General features: G+C 40.1%; 1 protein-coding gene and 1 long non-coding RNA gene across 12 annotated transcripts in view; one reads left to right on the top strand and one right to left on the bottom strand.

Annotated features, from left to right (window-relative positions):
- Positions 1-23,696, bottom strand: part of TOM1L1 (target of myb1 like 1 membrane trafficking protein) — a 58,502-nt gene that overhangs the window by 18,811 nt on the left and 15,995 nt on the right. For all 11 annotated transcript variants that reach the window (XR_012425634.1, XM_065531325.2, XM_074019288.1 and 8 more), the window contains 4 exons: positions 9,576-9,709; positions 3,902-3,959; positions 3,364-3,481; positions 1,540-1,636 (listed from right to left, as the gene is read on the bottom strand). Coding sequence is in view for 10 of the 11 variants with exons in the window: in XM_065531325.2 (XP_065387397.1) it covers positions 1,540-1,636; positions 3,364-3,481; positions 3,902-3,959; positions 9,576-9,709 (407 nt within the window). In the remaining variant the exon portion in view is untranslated. The remainder of the gene's footprint in view (positions 1-1,539; positions 1,637-3,363; positions 3,482-3,901; positions 3,960-9,575; positions 9,710-23,696) is intronic.
- On the top strand, positions 11,672-20,054 carry LOC141408797 (uncharacterized). Its single transcript, XR_012425636.1, has 2 exons — positions 11,672-12,082; positions 18,594-20,054. It is a non-coding gene; the product is annotated as an uncharacterized lncRNA (long non-coding RNA).

The following is a 23,696-nucleotide window of genomic DNA, read 5'->3' on the forward strand; positions in this document are numbered from 1 at the left end:
CTTATTAGACTTTAATTTACATTTCTCTATAAGTAAAGTTGAACATCATTGCCTATGTTTATAGGTCATTAATATTTCTTTTTAATACTGTACTATCAGAAAACCTGATGGCTGGATGCAGTGGCTCACATCTTGTAATCCTAGCACTGTGGGAGGCCGAGGCACCTGGATCGCTTGAGCCCAGGTGTTTGAGAATAGCCTGGGCAACATGGTGAAACCTCATCTCTACTAAAAACACACAAAAATTAGTAGGACATTGTGGCATACGCCTCTAATTCCAGCTACTCAGGAGGTTCCAGCTACTCTATCAGGTTTTATTAGTCCAAGTTTAATACTGGACTATCAGTCCATCAGACTTGCTACTTACTGGCCATACAAACTTGGGCAAGTTCTAGTTCCTTCAATAGAGAAATGACCAAGAAGTCGCAGTCTCTTTTCGTGTATGATGGGAATAATGATAACAGGCCGGTGCAGTGGCTCACTTTAGGAGGCCAAGGCAGGAGGATCACCTGAGGCCTAGAGTTCAAGACCAGCTTGGGCAACAAAGCGAGACCGCATCTCTACAAAAAAAATTAAAAATGAGCCTAGCCCAGTATGGTGGTGCACACCTGTAGTCCCAGCTATTAAGAGGCTAAGGTGGGAGTATCCCTTGGGCCCAGGATTTTGAGCCTGCAGTGAGTTATGATGGCACCACTGTACTCCAGCCTGAGTGACAGAGCAAGACCCTGACCTAACATCACTGACCTAAATACTTTAGTGAAGATTAGATGAAATAAACAAAACTAGCTTAACTGAGTGCCTGCCACACAGCAAGTGCCCTGTAACTGATGGGGCCATTACTTCTAATTTTGAATCTCATTGCTTTTCTGCCTCCTTTATCATTGTATTTCCCCTGTTCTTCCCCATCTCCTGTTACCACTAAAAATAACAGAAAGGGACAATTTATTGAAGGCTTACTATGTACCAAGTGCTATATTAGGAGTTTTGCATATAGCATCTCACTGAATCTTTGTAAGAATCCTAGAAAATATTCTTAGAAGAAAAATGAACATTTACAGTGGCTAAATAACTCATCTAAGTTATATGGCTAGCAGGAAGTAGTGCTGAGATTCTAATTCAGGACTGTCTGACTCTTAAGTCTCTATTTTTTGCTATTTTGTCATGTTTTCTTTCTTTTTTTTTTTTTTTGAGACAGGGTCTTGCTCTGTCACTCAGGCTGGAGTGCAATGGTGCAACCTGCACTGCACTGCAACCTCTACCACCTAGATTCAAGTGATTCTCATGCATCAGCCTCCCAAGTAGTTAGAATTATAGGCATATGCCACCATGCCCAACTAATTTTTATATTTTTCCTAGAGATGAGGTTTTACCGTGTTGCCCAGGCTGGCCTCAAACTCCTGGGCTCAAGTGATCCATGTGCCTTGGCCTCCCAAAGTGCTAGGATTACAGATGTAAGTCACTGCGCCCAGCCATCAGGTTTTCTTACTTGTAAGGAATCCAAATGTCATATTAGTTCTGCAGTGTTACTGACATACTTACAGGGGTATTTCTGTATTCTCCAAGGCTAGCAAGTCCATCTGTGGATGAAGACTGGGTTTTAAGTTGTTTGTTACATCAGAACTTGGAGAGCTGAAATCTAAAACACAAAATGGACTTGTTTGGCTTTAAAACATTTTGTCAGTCAGTTATTACGCTGGATTTTCTACAGTAAAAACAAAAAGAAAAAAGAAAAAAAAAAAAAGAAAAACCCACCAAATAAAAGAGATTAATTTAGATATTTCTGTCACCATAAAATCATGAGATTTCCTAGCTCTAAGAGAAATTAAAAAGCATCATTTATGGTAGGTAGAGAGAGAAAGAATTTCCCTGCCATGAGAAGAAGTTGTTGTAAGGGTAAGAAATATTATTGTATTGGATTTTCTAAAATCCTAAGCTGATCCAGAATGGAAAGGATTTTATATCTTGTTCTGCCCAGCACAAAAGTAAAAAGTTATAGTACATACTGAGCTCTACCTTCACCTCAAGCTCCAGTCCATAATCTTTTTTTTTTTTTTTTTGAGATGGAGTTTCACTTTGTCACCCAGACTGGAGTTCAGTGGCACGATCTCGGCTCACCACAACCTCCACCTCCTGGGTTCAAGTGATTCTTCTGCCTCAGCCTCCTGAGTAGCTGGAATTATAGGTGCCCACCACCACTCCCGGCTAATTTTTGTATTTTTAGTAAAGAGGCAGGGGGTTTGGCATGTTGGCCAGGCTGGTCTCGAACTCCTGACCTCAGGTGATCCACCTGACTCGGCCTCCCAAAATACTGGGATTACAGGTGTGAACCACCGTGCCTGGCCTCCAGGCCATAATCTTAAGTGAGATACCCCAAAGGGAATAATTACTTTCCCCTCTGAAAATTCTCTACTAAAAACTCAGGAAAACTCTCCAATGTAACTGACTCTACACATCCCACTAGCCTACATAAACAAGTAGCCAACATTTTAGAACTGGGTAGAGATCTAAGAAAACCACAAATTCAGTGATACTGAGTGTTTTTACTCTGGAAACAGCAGATGACATAGGAGAAAAACAAACTGCTTTTAGTTTGGCAAAACTGGATTTCAGCATTTTTCATCATCCTTATTTTGTAATTTACCAAACCCTTGTTGGGAATAAGGACAGCAGAAGATAACAAGTTAGGTAAGATAGGTAACTCTTTTATAAATGTTTATAAAATGCATTGTAGCAGAGCTTACATCACAACTTGGAGAGCTGTAACAAAGCTTACAATGCATTTTATAAACATTAGTTTGTTAATCTTGACAACCACCCTTTAAGGCAATCATTGTTCCCATTTTATAAAGTGAGAGTCTTAAAGGTTAGGTGGTTGAGAGGTGCAGAACTGGCATTTCAACTTGGACTTTTCTGACTTTAAAGCCTGTGTTTTTCCTTCTTCATTTCACAACCACTTGGTTCATACCTTGTAATTTCTAAATTTCTCCGCTTGCATCAGAGATACTCCCTTACCTGATGCTGAGGTGTAGCAGAAGAGCCCAATGATAATAGTGTGTAGGTTCAGAGTAGACTTTAAGTATTGGCCATTGGGCTGAAAAGCCTGTACAAAGCAGGCCAGGTGAATTCCATGAAATTCTAAGTGAGTAGGATGAGTTTCAAGGACCTCCTCCCCCAGACACATCCCATTGCTATACCGGGTTTGACTCAACCATTTGTCAGGAAGTAATCACATCTCCTAACATAGTGCTCTGACATTCAAACTGTCTTCAGTCCTTCTTAGGTGGTATTTAATCATGTAATTAAGGAGAACTGTTTCACATCAAGCTCTTCTGCTGGTCTGAAAAGACCTGAGTGTTTATTTACTTAAGTCTGAAAGTTGATTATTCATGGTGTTGAGTTCTCCCAGAGTGTCCCTAGGCATCCGGGGACTGGGACTTAGGTCGAGGAGATCTTGAGATGGGGCAGAAGGCTCACTGGTAGTCTGAAAACAAAGCAAAAAAAAAAAAAAAAAAAAGTGTCATGTAGTTTATCATAGCTTTCTCCCCATACATTCTCCTTTGTTGAGGGGAGGATCCTATTTGGATGCATTTTAAGGAAGAATTCTCCATTCAACCAATGGGCAACATTAGTATGAATCCCATCTTAACCACCTACATAGGTTCCTGCTTCTTATTAATAACTTAATAACATTAACTTTATATTACATGACATTAACAGTTTAACATTAACGTTAACTTAATAACATTAAGTTATTAAGGCAAGTAACCTATACCATTAAAACCACTCCAAATTATCAATGCATATCTCCCTCTTTTTAAGACTTGTTTTAGGTAAACCTTGCTTCTTACTGTAATTGGCAAAATGTTCAATTGTTTATTTTATAACGTTTCTAATCACTTACACTGGTGGCTTCCTTCTGGTTATTTTGCTCCAAAATCCTTTGTTGGTTTCTAGTAAACCTGTTTAAATGATCAAAATGCATGTGTTTTAAAAAAATATATGAAAATGCTATAAAAATCTAACAATTATTAATACACAAATATTTAGGAATAAAGACAATCAGCCTCATCCTCCCACAATTATCAGTAAAAAACTTTTAATAACTTTTTTCCAGCTTACAGAGTATTCATACCCTCAGAGAAAACTGTGAGAAAATAGAAAAGTATTTAAAAAAATCTCATCACCCAGAAATTGTTAAATCTATTAACATTATTCCAGTATTTCATCTATAAGTGCATCTATTTTTAAACTTAGTTAAAATTATACTGTACATAATTCTGTATCCTAATTTGATTATGCTGTGAGAATTTTTCTAGCTGAAATACAATTTTTAATGGCTATAATATTTTACCTTATGAATCGATCACACCTTTAACCACTCTTACTATTAGCAATTATTTGTTTTCTATTTTGCCATTATAAGTAATTTTCCAAAATATTCAAATATATTTAAAGTATTTTCACTATTTCACTGTGTATTTTTATAAGATACTTAATACATACCAAAAAATTGACCTTCTACAACTCTGATTTAATTTTACATTGTTTGTCCACTGAGAGTAAAGGAGTATAAACGTAAAAGACTAGAGAAGTTGAAGGCAGAAATCCAAGGTTCAAGTGTCAGTGTTAGTACCTTGTAGCTACATGACTAAGGAGATGACTTCCTGAACCTTGGTCCCCCAGCTGCTAAGAGGGAATAACATTTGAACTATTTCCTCAGAGAGTTATTTTCAGGGGCAAAACTAGATAGTACAGGTGGATGAATGTGGAAATGCTTTGCAAACTGAGATTTGCTTTAGAAACATACAGTATCACTGTTAAGACAATTTGACTTCATGATCCTAAACACTTTAAAGTATAAGTTTATACTCAATTGGGCCTCTGAGTCCAAGCCTACAGGTATACATCCAGATGGCCTGAAGCAACTGAAGAATCACAAAAGAAGTGAAAATGGCCAGTTGCTGCCTTAACTGATGACATTAACTTATGAGCTTCCTTCTCCTGGCTCAGAAGCTCCCCCACTGAGTATCTTGTGACCCCTGCCCCTGCCCTCCAGAGAACAACCCCCTTTGTAATTTTTCACTACTAACCAAATCCTATAAAACTGCCCCACCCCTAACTCCCTTTGCTGACTCCTTTTTCTGACTCAGCCTGCCTGCACCCAGGTGAAATAAACAGCTCTATTGCTCACACAAAGCCTGTTTGGTGGTCTCTTCACAAGGATGCGCGTGACAGAATCTGCGCACGCAGTTTAACGATTTTTCAAAAACATGTGCTTTTAAATTCCACCTAGTTAAGCCAGGAACTGTGGCTCATGCCTGTAATCCCAGCACTTTGGGAGGCCGAGACAGGTGGATCACTTGAGGTCAGGAGTTTGAGACCAGCCTGGGCAACATGGTGAAACCCCATCTTGACTAAAAATACAAAAATGAGCTGGGCATGGTGGTCTGTAATTCCAGCTACCAGGGAGGCTGAGACAGAAGAATCGCTTGAACCTGGGAAGCGGAGGTTGCAGTGAGCCGAGATCATGCCACTGCTCTCCAGCCTGGGCAGTAAAGCAAGAGTCCATCTAAAAAAAAAAATCCATCTAGTTATAACATTAGCTTCTTGTGTTCTAGTCAGTTATGTGCTGGGTATGAACAACTTTCCTAGATCAAGCCCTGAGTGACAAATTTCAGTTTCTTTATTTGCACAACTATTCCCTGGATGTAATGAGCAGATACTTTGGGGGATGTTGGAATAGGGTGAATGTATTTTGCAAGTGGATGGATATGAATCTTTAGGGGCCAGAGCGTGGGCTGTGATAGGTAGAGTAACGCCCACCCTCACAAAGGTACCCACATCCTAGTCAACACAACCAGTGAATATGTTAGGTTATATGGCAAGGGGAAATTAAAGGTTGAAAAAAGAATGAAGTTTGCTACTGTTAAAGGAAAAGAAATCTCAGGACCCCAAAATCACTAAGCCAAAAGGAAAAGTCAAGCTGGGAACTGCCTCAGGCAAATTTTATTCCTAACTAATATAGCTACAAAGATAAAAAGCTACCTACCTCTCTCACAATTTTCCCAAGAGAAAACTCCTTGTGGGCCTCAAGATCTTTACCCTAAAACAGTTCTGTTGAATCCCACCTTGGCAATATAAACTGATAGCTTATCTTCACAAGTACAGGACAAAGGACAGAACTGACTGAGTCCTCTGCCCTACTGCTTATGTAGAAATGCAGATTCACCGAGCCAGACTAAGGTATGAGTGACTATTCCTGTAGCCCCTTCTCACATGTAAATTGTGTATTCTGTGAAAGATTTATCAAAGACTCAAAAGAATGCAACCATTTGTCGCTTATCTACTTATAACCTGGAAGCCCCCTTCCCTGCTTTGAGTTGTCCCACCTTTCTAGATGGAACCAATGGACATCTTACACATACTGATTGATGTCTCATGTCTCCCGAAAATGTATAAAACCAAGTTGTGGATGGCCGGGTACGGTGGCTCATGCCTGTAATCTCAGTACTTTGGGAGGCCAAGGTGGGTGGATCATGAGGTCAAGAGATCGAGACCATCCTGGCCAACACAGTGAAACCCTGTATCTACTAAAAATACAAAAAGTAGCTGGGCGTGGTGGCACACGCCTGTAGCCCCAGCTACTCAGGAGGCTGAGGCAGGAGAATCGCTTGAACCCAGGAGGCAGAGGTTGCAGTGAGCCGAGATTGTGCCACTGCACTGCAGCCTGGCGACAGAGCATGACTCTGTTTCAAAAAACAAACAAAACAAAACAAAAAACCAAGCTGTGCCCCCATCACCTTGGGTGCATATTGTCAGGACCTCCTGTGGCTATGCCACAGGTGCATCCTTAACCTTGGCAAAATAAACTTTCTAAATTAATTGAGACCTGTCTCAGATACTTTTGGTTCACATTACTAAGCTGCCCTTAATTGAGAGATTATCCGGGAATGTACAGATAAGCCCAATGTAGTTATAAAGGTCCTTAAAGGTGGAAGAGAGAGGCAGAAGTGGAAATAAGAATGATATGATACAATCAGGCCTGAACTAGACACTGTTGGCTTTGAAGATGGAGAAAAGGGGCCATGAGCCAAGGAAAGTGAACAGCCTCTAGCTGCTGCAAAAGGTAGGAAGATGGATTCTCCTCTGGAGCATCCAAAAGTAGATAAAACAGAGGATAAGCCACTAAGTTTGTGGTAATTTGTGACAGCAGCCAGAGAAAACTAGGAGACTAGTATCTTTTCTAGAGGCAAGAGTTTCTCTCTGAATCTTAGGACATAAGTGTTTCACAGTTGTTCTGGTGCACACGGTTCAAAGCCCAGTCAGAACAAGCTGTTCATAGAAGTAATCCAATCTCCTGAGAGCTAGACAAATAAACACAAGTTCCCCCTCGGAGGAAGCCTTTAGGCAGTGGTCTTATGGTTTGCAATAGAATTCTCCAAAATGAAAGCCAGAAGGCAGCACTCTACTGAAAACGATGTGGTTTTCCTTGGATATTTTTTTGTTTATAAAAATTTGTTCCACAGAAAACAAGAGTAACAATTGTGAGTTTCTTCAGTGCTAAGAAAGCAAGCATGGTGGCCAGGCAAAGTGGCTCACACCTGTAATCCCAGCACTTCGGGAGGCCGAGGAGGGTGGATCACCTGAGGTCAAGAGTTCAAGACCAGCCTGGGCAACATGGTGAAACCCTGTTTCTACTACAAATACAAAAACTACACGGGCATGATGGTGTGTGCCTGTAATCCCACTACTTGGGAGGCTGAGGCAGGAGAATTGCCTGAACCCAGAAGGTGGAGGTTGCAGTGAGCCAAGATCGTGCCACTGTACTCCAGCCTGGGCACTCCATCTCAGAAAAAAAGAGAAAAAGAAAGAAAGGAAGCATGGTTCCTAGGCTTACATCTTCAGTCGATGCCCTTCTCTGAATACACAGTAAATATGAGACAGTAAAGGAAAGACACTACCATTTCATAGATACTGGTTTTTATGTTTCTCTTTTTTGAGACAGGGTCTCACTCTGTTACCCAGGCCGGAGTGCAGTGACACGATCTTAGATCACTGCAACCTCTGCCTCCTGGGCTCAAGAGATGCTCCCACCTTAGCCTCCTAAGTAGCTGGGACTAAAGGCGTGCATCATCATGCCTAGCTAATTTTTGTAATTTTTTGGTAGAGATGGGGTTTCGCCATGTTGCCCAGGTTGTTCTCAAACTTCCTGAGCTCAAGCAATCTGCCCACCTCAGCCTCCCAGGGTGCTGGGATTACAGGTGTGCACCACCATTCTTGGTCCATAGCTACTGGCTTTATTTTATGGATTCTCTTAATTCACTCAAGATAAGTGGGAAGAAAAACTTAGTCAATAAATTTAAAGGTTAAATGGGACACTGGTGCAGAGGAAGAGAAGAAATTACTATTGAATGGACGTCAATGTGCTAGCACTCTACTAGGTGTTTTCATATATATTATCTCATTTAATCCTCAAAAAAGCCCAACCCTCTAAAATGGTATTATTATCCTATTTAATACATCAAAAAAAAATAAGAAAGAAAAAAACTTAAATCTTAGAAAAGTTATGCAACTAATCCAAAATCATCAGCTAGATTTGAATCCAGGCCTGTTCAGCTCTTTCCCTTATGTCAGACTGGTCTCATTCTTTATCAGCTGATTAGAAATACAGTCATTGTGCAAGTAGAGATTCCCAGTAATTCTCAATAGAAACAGTGCCCCTAACATGCCCTTAACATGCCCTTTTTTTATTATTTCTCTTAGAGGTGGGATTTCACTCCATCACACAGGCTGGAGTGCAGTGGTGCGATCATAGCTCACCACAGCCTCAAATTCCTGGTCTCAAGCTATCCTCCCACCTCAGCCTCTCCAGTAGCTAGGCTATAAGCACCTACTAGAACCACCACACCCAGCTAATTTATTTATTTTTTATTTATTTATTTGAGGCAGAGTCTCACTCTGTTGCCAAGGCTGGAGTGCAGTGGTGTGATCTTGGCTCACCGCAACCTTCACCTCCCCTTCAAGTGATTCTCCCGTGTCAGCCTCCTGAGTAGCTGGGATTACAGGCATGCACCACCATGCCCAGCTAATTTTTTTGTATTTTTAGTAGAGATGGGGTTTTACTATGTTGGTTAGGCTGGTTTCAAACTCCTGACCTCAAATGATTTGCCCGCCTTGGTCTCCCAAAGGGCTAGGATTACAGGCGTGAGCCACCGCGCCTGGCCTTATTTTTTATTTTTTGTAGAGACAGGGTCTTACTATGTTGTCAGGGCTGGTCTGGAATTCCTGGGCTCAAGTGATCCTCCTGCCTCGGCCTCCAAAAGTGCTGGGATTATAGGTGGGAGCCACCATGATGGGCTGAAATGTCACTTTAACTAGGAGAAAGACCTCTGGCATTTACTGAGTAGGAGCTGCACAAGAGAAAACTGTCCCACCTCACATGCCAATACCTTTCCTATTGAGAATGGAGGATCTAGAAAGAGGGGTTCCTTGTAGGCACTCTGATAAGAATGCTGAGTAATTGGTGGTGAAAGTAGAAATGGAAGAGGGGTAAAGAGGGTACATGATTTGCTCACCTCTCATATCCAAGGATGGCATTATTCAAATCCTCGTTCACCTGAATTAGCTCAACAGTTACATCTTCATTCTCCACCACCACAAGCAGGTCCATGATCCTCTCCTGCATCTCCCGACCTGTTTTATAGAGTTTCTGTCAAAGAAAGGAGAGAGATTTCTTCTTCCACACCTGAAACATTCTATAAAGACATATGACTCACCAATCTGTGCATACCTACAGTCACCTCCACCCTTAAGTCGCCTGTGGGGCACTACCTAAGTACTTAACTATAAACAGCTTATCCTTCCTATTGGAAGGCAGTGAGTCATAAACTGATTATATTTTCCTTTAAAAATCAAAATAAGTGTCATAAGAATAATATGGTGCATTGAAAATAATGCTGGACTAAAATCCAGAAGTGCTGTATGGGAATTCTAAATGTAGTGCTTATTAGCTGTGCCATGTTGGGGAAGAAAAAAATAAATAAACACGTTTTTAAAATCTCAGTTTTCTCATTGATAAATGAAAATTATACCCCTTGCCACATCTACCTCAAGGGTTGACATAAAAATCAAATGAGATGTGTGTAATGAGGAACTCTATAACTATAAAGCATAAACATAAAATGTTATTGCATTATTAGTGGTAGTAGAAGTAGTGAAAATACATTTACAGTGGCATTATTTTATTTCCTGTTATGTTGTACTTAAACATTTAAAGTTTATAGTTATATCGCATTTTGAGGCAAACTAAAACAGGATTAACAAACAAATCATGAATACCCTTATTTGGACTACCTAGAAATACTGCATTAAACCATGACTCCACCTCCCAAACCCATTTTTTTTTTTTCCTCATAAGCATCACAGCCATCTATGTCAGACTTACTGATCCAGAATCTCCAGGCTGGGGGTCTGAAAATCTACATTTTTTTTTTAAACAAGCACTCCAAAGTGTTTCTTATGTACACTGATATTTAAGAACTGTTGCCTTACAACTGACTTTTTTTCCAGGCACACCTTCGATTAACCCAAGGTGCATAAAACTGATATTAATATTTCCTCAATCCCACCTTGGCTAGAGTTTGTCTGTGTAATAGTACATTAACATCAGGCAAAAACACAGGGACGCTGCTTCTCTCAAAATGAAAGCAATAGAACTTCCTTAAACACCGCACAATCACTTTGGCTGACTTTTCCCCTCAAGAAAGAAAGATCTGCTGAAAAATGTATGTATGCTTCTTGAAACCATTCAGAATCTCAAACAATCTATTACAAGACTGCTGACAGGAAATCTCTAAACAAATAAATCAAACTATTACTAACTGGCGTTTAGACTCAGAGGTAAAAGCCACTACCCTCTACAAAATCATAACAACAAATATTTAAAAGACAACGTGACATAAAGAGAAAAAAAAAGGTGAGTTAGACAGATGATAGACTTTCCGATTTTAGACTTGCAATGTGCCGCCAGAAAAACCATCCCATTTGCCAACCACAGGGCCATCTTCAGGAACAGTATAGTGTAGGGGTCAACAGTGTTGTTCTTAAAGCTCCAGACAGTAAACATTTTCTGCTTTGTGGGCCATCTAGTCTTTGCTGCAACTACTCAACTCTGCCACTATAGTGTAAAAGCAACCCTGGAAAATATATCAATAACTGGGTGTGGCCATCTTCTAATAAAACAGATATATGTGGCAGGCTAGATTTGGCTCCTTTATATACCCCTAGTATAATGCGAAGAGAAAACTTTGGATTCAGATGCCAAACACATCTCCCATATATATGCCTGCTATGGAATTTGGGGAAATGTGGCTAAAATTTAGCCTTAGGTTTTGTTGTTGCTGTTTTGTTTTGTTTTTTGTTTTTTCCATCTATAATACAAGGAGAACAGCTATCTTGTAAGTTTGTTGTAAGAATTGGCAGTGGTGTCATTGAAACCCCAGTGTCTGGCATACAGAGGTAGTCGGTAGTAAATAAATGTATTATGGGTGCTTGACAAGGTGTCACTAGAAGTTTAACTAGATACCGAATACAATCCTGTAATACGCTATTATCCAGGATCCGATCTTCTACAAAGGAAATAATTAAGAATGGCATTTAATATAACCCCCAGAATGAATGAGAACTTTTCCTTTGTTCTTGCTTTACAGAGTGTACAGAAATTGTTCTTCTTGTTGCTCACTGGCAGCCTTGCTAGAGCAATGTCAAGATCAAGGGAATTCAATGGCTGATACCTATGACAAAAATGTAGAAATTAATTGAAATGAATTTGAAGCCAACATCAATAGCCCTCAGTCACATGAAGACACTCCCTTTGCCCTTTCAAGAGACAGATGGGATGGAAACATGAAAGGAATAGCACATCTCAACAGGTCTGCAAAGCAGAATGTGAAAAACCTCTTCAAAAGCCAGCCCACTCTGATCTTTGCAATTGATGTCTGTCTCAGAGGAGGGCCAAGCCACCTGGAAACACCCGAGATCAAGCTCTATGGACAAAAGGATAGGTCACAGTTGCCCAGAGCAGGTACTTGCAGGGCTGTGGATGTGGGGAGCCGGGGGGGGGGCAAGTCAAAATACAGAGCAACAGCTGATGGTGCATATGTCCCTCACGGAGACCCTGGAATTGTCTCCGTTTATACCATATAAAAGCAAAGGCAAGCTTCTAAGTTAAAGTGAATTTAACAATCAATTCAAAAGTCTTTGGAGCAAAACAAAAAGGAGCTCATTAAGAGATTCGTCTTCTGATATCCAGATGGCTCTTACTCCTCCATAGGGCACTCAGGAATTAAGGAAGGAGATCCCTCTGCACTTTCAATTCCAACTATAGTCATCCCACATTGACCAACAGAGGGCAACTCAATAAAAAGAAACACAAAAATGCTTGCATATCTATCTCGAAAGAGCTAAAACAGGAAGAAATGTGTTTGCTTTAAAATGTCTCTGGAAATACTATCTGTATGGCAATATCCCTATTATTAGCCCATAACGTATTTTCTTCATCCCAGTATTCCCCACTCAGAGTGCAAGAAACCCCAATGTCTCTATCTGCTCAAAGTAAATACTCTCCCCGCTTACTCTAAAACTGAACATTCTTCAGCTTAACTTGCTTATATAGTCTCTTTTTCCTTATACAGGCTTCAGTCAAATGACAAATTGTCAGCATAATCCTTAAGAAAAGCATTAACATGTTAAAGCCCTTCCAACTCTTCTTTCCAACAAAACAGTGTCTGCAAAAAGTACAGGACTTGGTTGCTGCCTTCAAATTGCTTCCTATACCCACATGAAAACACAATAGGTTAGCCAGGTATAATAGAAAGTTAGTCCTGGGTTCAAAATGAGAAGCTAGTTGGTCTAATGGATAGAACATAAGCTCATGAGAATGAAGTTCTCCTTCCGGCTCCACCACTTGTCATGGTGTGGGCAATTATTCTTTCTGCATATGCAGCCTCATCTGCAAAGGAAGGGAGATGGACTCAAAGAGGCTGACAGTCCCTTCTACTCTTAATATCTTACACATTTCTGAATGGTAAAGACAAGAATGGTCTGGGAGGATGGCTTTCTTTTTCCTATTCTCAGGATTTTTTTTTTTTTTTCAACTGGTTACAACCCTCATAGGATCCAATTTCAGATTCCCTTGATTTTAAATTTCTCCAGTAAGTTAGAGTAAGGCTTTCTCTAGTTGTCATTTCAAAATCTGAGCTCCCTTTATTCTAAATACTAGAGCATTCTCTTCTTGTCTTACTGAGGCTAGGCAAAAAAAAAAAAAAAAAAAAGAGAGAGATAAGATTAAAGTGGGAGGTACCAGGAAAAGTCAGCTATTAAGATAAGAAGAAGGTGGCCCAAAGCTGAGTGCATAACACCAAGAAAGCAAATACACAAAACACATGTTGCAACTCTTCATTCCTACGGCCAAGGTGGCTGCCTTTAACTCGTCACAACAGTTGTTAGACCGCACAGAGCCTCAGAATTATCACGTTCCACTTCGGTAAACTAAAGAAAATCCAGTCCTCACCCCTAATGAAAAGTTTAAAGTTTACAAGCAACACAGTGGTGGGAAAACGTGTCTACTGCACAAAATGGTTTTATGGCCTGAGAATCTAACAAAGAGCAAGACCCTCTTAGTTAGTAGGGCTTCAGGATCTAATTGTTCAGCGTGGGTTGGTGGAACAGAAAGGGGATTCCAAGTAAATATATTGGATTTCACATGAAAGAAAACAAGACAAGGAATAGGTTCCAAAGAAACAGAACAGCTACTAGAAGGTAAGTATAAACAGACAAAACAGGAAGAAATTCCAAGTGTACAGGTTGGTTTATTTATTTTTTTGAGAGTGAGTCTCGATCTGTCACCCAGGCTGGAGTGCAGTGGCGCTGTCTCAGCTCACTGCAACCTTCGCCTCAACCTCCTGAGTGACTGGGATTACAGGCGCATGCCACCACGCCCAGCTGATTTTTGTTATTTTTAGTAGAGATGGGGTTTTGCCATGTTGGCCAGGCTGGTCTCGATCTCCTGACCTCAGGTGATCCACCCGCCTTGGCCTCCCAAAGTGCTGGGATAACAGGCATGCTCTGCTGCGCCCAACCTCAGGCTGGTTTTATAATAAACCGATATTATAAGACTGCGGTCACTGGTAAAGTATATGTGCAAGAGCAGTCAAGAAATTTTTGAGTGGAGGCTTTTCCTTTCTGCTGGAGAACTTTTCTTGGCTCTCCAGATCCACCATCCACACTTTCTGCCTTAACTCTGTGCCCTGGGGCCTGGCTTGTAGAGATCACAGCACCAGGTCCCCTGTCTTCCTGCTTCTGTGCTCAGCCAACGGGCATGCTGGCTGCCAGGAAACAGGAGGAAGGAAGGAGAACGAGGTCTGGATATTTATTCTTTCCACGCCTTCTACCAAAGGCACCACTGTTCTCAAGGCTGCCCTCTCCACATTATTCTTTCCTCTAGGTTCTGGCAAAAGTGCCCTCTTCTTACCTATGTAATTATTAGTTAATAACCCAGTGATATTAGTTAATAATCCAGGGTAGCGATCAAGCCCTTGTGGTTTCCCTGAACTTTAAAACATCTTACTAAATAAACGGTATTTTGATTAAGCTTTCTTCAAATTACCCAAATGAAGTATGTCATCTCTTTGCTAATATACCCTACAAAGCATGAAAACACATCTTTAGAGTAATCAAAATAGTATGATGCCAAGTTAGCCACAAATAGGTCAAGGGATGAGAATAGTCTCTAGAAGACAACCTTGAATTAGAATATACAGTATATGATAAAGGGGCATTTAAAACCATTGGAGAAGGCATGAATTGTTAGTAAATGTTATTTGGACAACCAGCCATCAAATTGAAAAAATAAATGAAGGTAAAGTCCCCATCTCATACCAAGAATACAAATTCGAATTTTAAGTCACATAAAATCCAGGGGAAGAAAGCTATTGATTAATTAAGCCTGTTTTTAACTGAATGATTACATCATGTTAGGCACTAATCTGGGAGCCAGAACCTGGTAATGAACAAGACAAGCCTTTTGACATTTCCATTCTAGTAGGCAAAGACAGCTGACAACCATGCAAGAAAAGCATCAGACGCTGTGAGTGCCAGGTGAATAAATGGTGATGTGATAGGACAGTGGCTAATTTTAGACTGGGGAGTCAAAGAAGACCTCTCAGGAGAGTAACACTCTAAGATCAGAATGATAAGAAAAAGTTCGAGATCAGCCTGGCCAACATAGTGAAATCCCATCTCTACCAAAAATACAAAAAAATGCTGGGCATGGTGGCAGGTGCCTGTAGTCCCAGCTACTCGGGAGGCTGAGGGAGGAGAATCACTTGAACACGGGAGGCGGAGGTTGCAGTGAGCAGAGATCGTGCCACTGCATGCCAGCCTGGCTGGCCATTTGAAGACGGGGAAGCGTGAGAGTCAGGGATGAAACAGTTCCCCAGCAAGAATGAACTCAGTGCGCTCAAGGAATAGGAAGTAGGTTGGTTAGCAAGCATGTGCCATGGAAAAAGAAGTAGGCTAAAGATGACCGAGAAGGGCTCTGTGACCAGAGTAGAGAGGTTTGGTTTTACTCCAAGTATAATGGGAAGCCAATGGAGGGTTTCCAGCAAGAAACAGCACAATCTGGTTTACATTTCATTTTATTTATTTTAATTTTTTGAGAAGTAGTCTTGATCTATCGCCAGGCTGGAGTACCGTGGCGCGATCTTAGCTCCCTGCAACCTCCACCTCCCAGGTTCAAGCTCCTGGGCAGCTCGCGGCCTCAGCCTCCTGAGTAGCTGGGATTACAGGCACCTGCCACCATGCCTGGCTAATTACCTTTTAAAAAGCCACAACACAACTTTGGGAGGCCAAGGCAGGTAGATCACCTGAGGTCAGAAGTTTGAGACCAGCCTGGTCAACATGGTGAAACCCTGTCTCTACTAAAAATACAAAAATTAGCTGGGCATGGTGGCAGATGCCTATAGTCTCAGCTACTCAGGAGGCTGAGACAGGAGAACGGCTTGAACCCGGGAGGCAGAGGTTGCAGTGAGCCGAGATCGCGCCACTGCACTCCAGCCTGGGCGACAGAGCAAGACTCCGTCTCAAAAAAATAAATAAATAAAATAATTGATGAAAAAAATAAAAAGCTATAATACAGACACCCAACTTCATTAGTCATTAGGGAAATGCAAATACAAATCAAAATCAAAACCGTAATGAGATACCACTTCACACCTACCAGAGGGCCATTAAAAAAACACACAATGGAAAATAACAAGTATTCATTGTGGAGAATCTGGAATCCTAGTAGTACCGCATACTGCTAGTAGAATATACAATGGTGCAGCCATTGTGCAAAAGAGTTTGACAATTCCGCAAAAAGTTAAAGTTACTATATGTCCCAGCAATTCTACTCTTAGACTGATACTCAAAAGAAGTGAACACAGGTATTCAAAGAAAAGCCTGTATGTGAATGTTCGTAGCAGCATCAGTCACAATAGCCAAAGGTGGAAACAATGGAAACAACCTAAATGTCTACCAATGAACTGATGTACAAAATGTGGTATATACAATGAAATATTAGGCCATTAAAGTAATAAAATTCTGATACACACTACAACATGGATGAACCTCGAAAACATTAAGTGAAAGATGCCTAGACACAAAAAGTCATATATTATATGATTCCACATATATGAAATATGAAATGTCCAGAACAGGTAAATCTACAGACACAGAACCAGATTGGTGGTTATCTGGAACTGATGAAACGCAGAAAGGGGAGGGGCTGCTTAATGAGCATGGGGTTTCCTTTTGGGGTAATGAAAAGGTATTGGAATTAAATAGAGGAAATACAGTTGAACCTTGAACAACACGGGTTTGAACTGCATGGCTCCACTGAGAGGTGGATTGTTTTCTGCCTCTGCCACCCAAGACAAGACCAATTTCTCTTCTTCTTCCTTCTCAGCCCACTCAGCAAAAAGATAAAGACCAAGACCTTTATGACCCATGTCCACTTAATGAATAGTAAATATATGTTCTCTTCCTTATAATTTTCTTAAATTTTTTTTTATTTTAATTTTTAAATTGAGACAGGGTCTCACTCTGCTGCCCAGCAATGGTGCAATCACGGTTTACTGCAGCCTCAACCTCCTGGGCTCAAGCGATCCTCCCACCTCAGCCTCCCCAGTAGCTGGGACTGCAGGCATGCACCACCATACCTAGCTAATTTATTTTTTTGGAGCGACAGAGTCTCACTATGTTGCCCAGGCTGGTCTCAAACTCCTGGATGCAAGCAATCCTCCTGCCTCAGCTTCCCAAAGTGCTAGGATTACAGGTATAAGCCACTGTGCCCAGCCTTCCTTACAATTTTCTTTCTTTTTTAAAAAAAATTTTATTTATTTTTAGTTTTTTAATTTTTAAATTTTTTTTATTATACTTTAAGTTCTAGGGTACATGTGCACAACGTGCAGGTTTGTTACATATGTATACATGTGCCATGTTTTTTTTTTATTTTTGAGACAGAGTGGCACTTTGCCGCCCAGGCTGGAGTGCAGTGGCACGATCTCAGCTCACTGCAAGCTCCGCCTCCTGGGTTCACGCCATTCTAAGGCCTCAGCTTCCCGAGTAGTTGGGACTACAGGTGCCCACCACCATGTCCGGCTAATTTTTTGTATTTTTTAGTAGAGATGGGGTTTTACCGTATTAGCCAGGATGGTCTCAATCTCCTGACCTCGTGATCCTCCCGCCTCAGCCTCCCAAAGTGCTGGGATTACAGGCATAAACCACCGTGCCCAGCCTACAATTTTCTTAATAACATTTTCTTTCCTCTAGCTTACTTTAAGAATACTCACGTATGTATATAACATACATAATATGTGTTAATTGACTGTTTATGTTATTGATAGGGTTTCTGATCAACAGGACATTAGTAGTTTTGGGGAAATCAAAAGTTATACATGAATTTTCAACTACATTGTGGGGTCAGTGCTCATAACTGCTATGTGTTGTTCAAGGGTTAACTGTAGTTACAATGAATGTATATTTATTTTCTTTTTATTTTTTGAGATGGAGCCTCCTGCTGTTGCCCAGGCTGGACTGCAGTGGCGCGATCTCTGCTCACTGCAACCTCCGGGTTCAAGACATCCTCGTGTCTCAGCCTCCCGAGTAGCTGGGATTATAGGCGCCCACCACCATGCCCGGTTAATTTTGTATTTTCAGTAGAGACAAAGTTTCACAGTTGGCCAGGCTGGTCTCGAGTTCCTGACCTCAAGTGATCCACCCGCCTTGGCCTCTCAAAGTGCTGGGATTACACGTGTGAGCCACCACGCCCAGCCCTGAATGTACATAAATGCCACTTACTTGTACCCTTTAAAATGGTTAATTTTATGTGATATGGATTTTGCCCCAATTTAAAAAATGCTATATAGAATTTTTGTTTTTTTTTTTTTTTTTGCACAGCACTATACTCAATATCCTGAAAACCTTTCTCATAACAAAATACCTAAAAATGCTAGATATTAAAAATATTTTAACATTTGTGCCTACACTTTCAGGAGAGCATGAGAAATCCTCAAAGGCTCAAAACCAAGTAAGATCTAAAGACTCAAGCAGCAAGAAAGGAACGATGGTTCACAAGGCACCTATCTGCCAATCTCCAGTAGAGTTCTCAGCAGATGCAAAGGACAAAGCCCAGGGTGCGAACAACGCGGGGAGCTGGAGCAAAAACCCCTCCTCCACTCAGACGGAAGCCCCACATGACTACTCCCTGTGAAAGTCAGCGAATCAGAAAAACCTCAGCCCCACAAAGCGAGATGTCAAGCCAAATTGGGTGTCAGCGTCGGTTCTTGGTGGAGAGAGTGAAAATACTTATTTTTCCTGAGAAATCTGACAGCCTTACTACATCCTCATCTCTAGGAATGAGGCTGCCTGCCTTCAAAGTTTAAAAAATCCTAATGAGTGCTGATTATTTTTCTTCTAACTGCAGAGGTTCCTAGATTGTTTTGGAAACCAGCAGTTCTTTGGAGGAGAGTCCTTTTTTCTGGCCTCGACAGTCACCCTGGAAGTTCCCTGCTCCTGAGTTAGTGGCTCAGACAGCAGAGGACAGAGGACAGTTGTTTTCCTCGCCATGTGAGGGCCCAAGGCCTATTCAATCTTGCTCTGATTTTGAGGTTAGTATGGGCTGCTTCGGGGAAAAGTCCTTTGGAAGGGTCTCTTTCACTTCTATGGGGCTGTGAGCTCTGAGCTGGTCTGATCCCACCTGCTTTATCAGGCACTGAATAGTCTCACTGTTCTGGAGGCCTGATAGCCTTTTCTGTCATCCTTGGGGTTTATTTTTATTTTCATATTTCTTCCATCATTTCAATGGGATTTCGGGAAGAAAGAGGATGTAAATATATTTTGGCAAGCTAAAAAAAAATTGTGATTATTGGTTGGTTTGGGGAGAAAAATGCCTGTTTTACAGTTCACGTAGCTGATTTCAAATACTTTTCTTCTTTCTTTACAATTGTACTCCTTCCATCAGAGGATGCCCGTGGGCCCTCACTGACCCCCAGCCTGGGTGTCGCCTCTGCTGATGACTCCCTAGGCTTATGCTGAAGCCTCCAAAAGGCCCTGCAGTTATAAGGGGGCAGCCAACCAGGGCGCCAGTATTATCTGGGGGTTCTAACTGTACTGACCTGACTCCTTCAGATGGGTGTGAGAAACCTGTGAAAAAGTACACCCTAGAGAATTCTTTGTTTATGACATAAGGTTAGAGGGGGGGAAAAAAAGAATAGAAAAACAAAAACACCAAAAAAAAGAATTCTGTTTCTCCACAGTCTATCGATGCTGATTTCATTCTGAAATTCTTAAATCAGATAAACTTCTTGTCCTTTTTCTCCATAGACGATTTAATTGAATTATTTCAGATCAACCATAGTGGAGTTATTTAGATGTAAAAAAAAAATTAATTATTTGTCAAAAGAAATTAAGAATAGCACTCCCCACACCAGATCTTTATATGTCACTAACAAAAAGCACACAAAGAAAAATAACATTCCACATTCAACAGTCTCTATAAACAAATTGATCCCCTGCCAGAACCTATTCAATCTGAATTGGCCATGAGTAGTATTCTCATGTTGATTTATAACCTGAGACTCTTTACTATTCAAGGCAAAACACAGCCCTGAGCTCTGGCATTAAAACAGCAACCAACAAATTGGTATTATCCTTGCAAAATTCAACCAAACATCTGCAGCCAAACACTCTGAGACAAAAAAGGCACTTCAGATTGGAATAAAATATAAAACTGGATTCACGTATTTAAATGAAATGTTTCAGTGTATGTTTACTGAAAGATTGTATGCCACAGATGGATGAGAATATGAGACAAAAAGTCACAAATCATTTCATTTTTGAGCTCTGAAAGGTCCAGGAAGACCAGGTGGAACTAGAAATATTGCTGTGGCCATTTAAAAAAATATTATCCACCACATAACCATTTACTTTGATATTTAATTTTTCAATTTTAGTTTAACACATGTGTTAACATCATGAGTTAAAAAGTTTATATCTGGAAAAGCCTCCATTATGGACTACTACATTTGAAATCTATTTAATGATGAATTTTCCTTTTTACATCCCATATAAAGAGGATGTATTTAATATTACTCTGGCTGTCATCTAAGCTCTTCATTTGATACATAAACTAAGTCCATTGGTAGTAAATGACTTGCCTAAGGTCAAGAACCCCAAGGATCCTTAGCAAAATGTTTTAATTCTCCTAAGATATTCCAAAAATAATATACTTAAAGCCACTGATCCACAATATTGATTTATTTCTCAACGTGTACTACTCTGATGTTCTGCAGAATATCAGCAGGTATTTGGCAAATTGGGATTCTTTAGTTAAATAAGTTAACAAATGTTGGGTTAAACAAAGACTCTTAGCTATATCAGTGAACTTTATGCACCTCCAAAAGGAGAAATACAGTAGACAATTGGTTTTGCAAACGTATTTGACCAAAGATACCACTTTCTACCCACAGAACACAGCATACAACCAATGAGAAATACTCTCTTGTTTTCTAGAGTCTTATCTTGCTTCCTGAGAATTTATCATCATAACACCACCAGAAGGATTTTTCTAAAATCTGACCTGGTTATGTAGCCCCTCAGCTTATACCCTTTCAACAGCTCCCTTCTGCCAGCCTGGTCAAGCCCACGCTTTGGCATGGCATAATCCTCCATTACCTGTACAGGTCAGCTCTTACCTCACCTGGAACTTTATACTCCCACGTTGTGGTTTACATCCTCTTCTCATCCCTACACACCTGAGCGATACCACAAATTCACATCCATTAACGTTGGGGTAGGGCATGGCAATGAGTTCCTCAAGAGGAATATCTGAGTCCCCAGTAGTCTCTGGGTATAGGCTTGCATGGATATAGGAGAAATGACCTCTGGTTTTTTTATTTGTTTTTATTATTTTTTAAACAACCCTTTAAAAAACCCTTCTGAGCCTGGAGACAGCACAAAAGAGAGCAAGGCCCAGTTTTGGCCCATAGGCCACAGTTTGCTAACTCTTGAATTAGAGGATATTCAAGGATATTCAAGGTTGCCCACAATGAGTACTGCCTAGAACATGGAAGGAATATGAAGGGTGCTCCATGCCTAAAAGCCAGAAGCCAAGAAGCACAAGGGGCTCTAACAGATGGGTTGAGGTATAGCAGTGAAATAACCAGGCAAGACAACCCCTGCTCATGCCCCTTCCCTCATTTGAGACCAGATAGCTGAGAAAGGAGTAATGTTTCCAGGTGGAAACAATGAATTAGGACAGAGGGATAGGGTATTATTTCTAGGTGCTAGTAGCATTCAGGAAAAAAAAAAAAAAAATAGAGAATACATAATCCAGAAGACCAGCCATAAATGGGTCCCAAACAGCATCATCCCATATTGCTATACCATATTCTGAAAACATTATCAAGCTCAGCTGTAGCAATTACATTCTCCCTTCAGCATGGGTGAGCTGGGTCAGTAGAGAATGCAGACCAGCTGGCAGAGAGTCTCACACAAAAATGAGCTCACTAACAGCAATCCAGCTGAACACTGGAGAAATGCAAATTAAAAAGACCAACAAAAAAATTTGCAGAATCCACAGAAGAAACAAGAAAGCAGTATTAAATATAATTATTATTCTTGGAAAGATAAAGAAAAGTAGAACCATGAAACGAAAGAACTATTACAAAAATCCAACATATTTTAAAAATATTTTAACATTATACACATATTTGTACATAGTAAATATTTTTAAAGTATATATTTTTAAATAAAAATAAACTGTTGAAACATTTATTAGAAGGACTGAATAAGCAACCCAATGTACAAGTTTTAGAGAAATACATTAAACAGAGAAATTATCCAAGAACTTAGAATGAAGAGATGAAAAGTATAAAAGAAATGTTAAGAGACAAATGAATCCAACTGGAAGTTTCATCATCTTAAAAAAGTTCCATAAGAAGAGAATAGAAAGAATGGTAGAAAGGCAATATTTAAAGTAGGAGCTGAGAATTTCCTAGAATTAAAAATACACATGAGTCAATAAGGCAAAAAAGGCTATCATCTACTAAGTAGGATAAGTAAGGAAAACAAACATCTGCACACACATGTACATATATCTCTTGATAGGGAACAGTAAAATTTCTGAAATATTAAAGTAGAGAAATAACAAATGCAACTAGAAAAAAATATAAATCAAAGGATTAAGAAGCAGAATAATATAATACTTCTATCAGCATTAGTGGGTGTAAAAGAACAATGAAGCAGTATCTTCAAAGGCCTGAAGAACAAGAATTTTGTGCCTAGAATTTTATATCTAGCTAAACTAATCTGCATTTAACATGACAATCAAAGGACATTTTTGGATATGCAAGCACTCAAAGTTTGCACCAAAGTTTACCAACATGGGTGTACTTCAGCAAGGAAAAAACAAACTATTCACGATAGCAGTGATATATAAGAAACATTGTTGGGAAAATTTTTAAAATTTTTTTTGTTTCCCAAATAAGAAATGAGCATGGGAAAAGTTATTTACTAACAATCTAAGAAGTTAAAGGAAAAATAACACATGAGAAGTGGGGAGTGGGAATCTGAGGAAAGTAAAAATATCTTAAGCTTCTTAGTTTAGCAACAAAGGGACTTAGAAACTAGAAACTGATTTTTTTTCTAACTGCTTCTAAAATTAATAAGTTTTAAAATTTTAAATAATTAGAACAGCAAACCAGTAGAGGGAAAAATAAAGTATATGTATACACAGACATAGCAGAAGGCATAGGAGGGCTGTAGAACTACTCATGCAGGTCCAAATGCCCTGTCTACTTGTTCCTCTACAGCTCAAGCACTGCCTCCATCTAGACCATTCCTAAAAACCTCACCTCTCTCCTTCTGCCCACCCATGATCCCACCATACACTGAACAAATTTATATTACAGTATCTATAATACTTCTTTATGTTTGTTGTTTACAAACCAATCTTGCTCATTAGGCATAAATTCTTAAGGACTAGAACAGCCTCCTCCTCATTTCTACATCCCTTCCTATATCACAGTTACTCAATGTTTGTTGAATGGATGAAAATAGAGGCAATTTTTACATACTTAAAACAACTAGAGAATTGA

The sequence above is a fragment of the Macaca fascicularis genome, chromosome 16, assembly GCF_037993035.2.
Source record: "Macaca fascicularis isolate 582-1 chromosome 16, T2T-MFA8v1.1".
Classification (NCBI taxonomy): domain Eukaryota; kingdom Metazoa; phylum Chordata; class Mammalia; order Primates; family Cercopithecidae; genus Macaca; species Macaca fascicularis.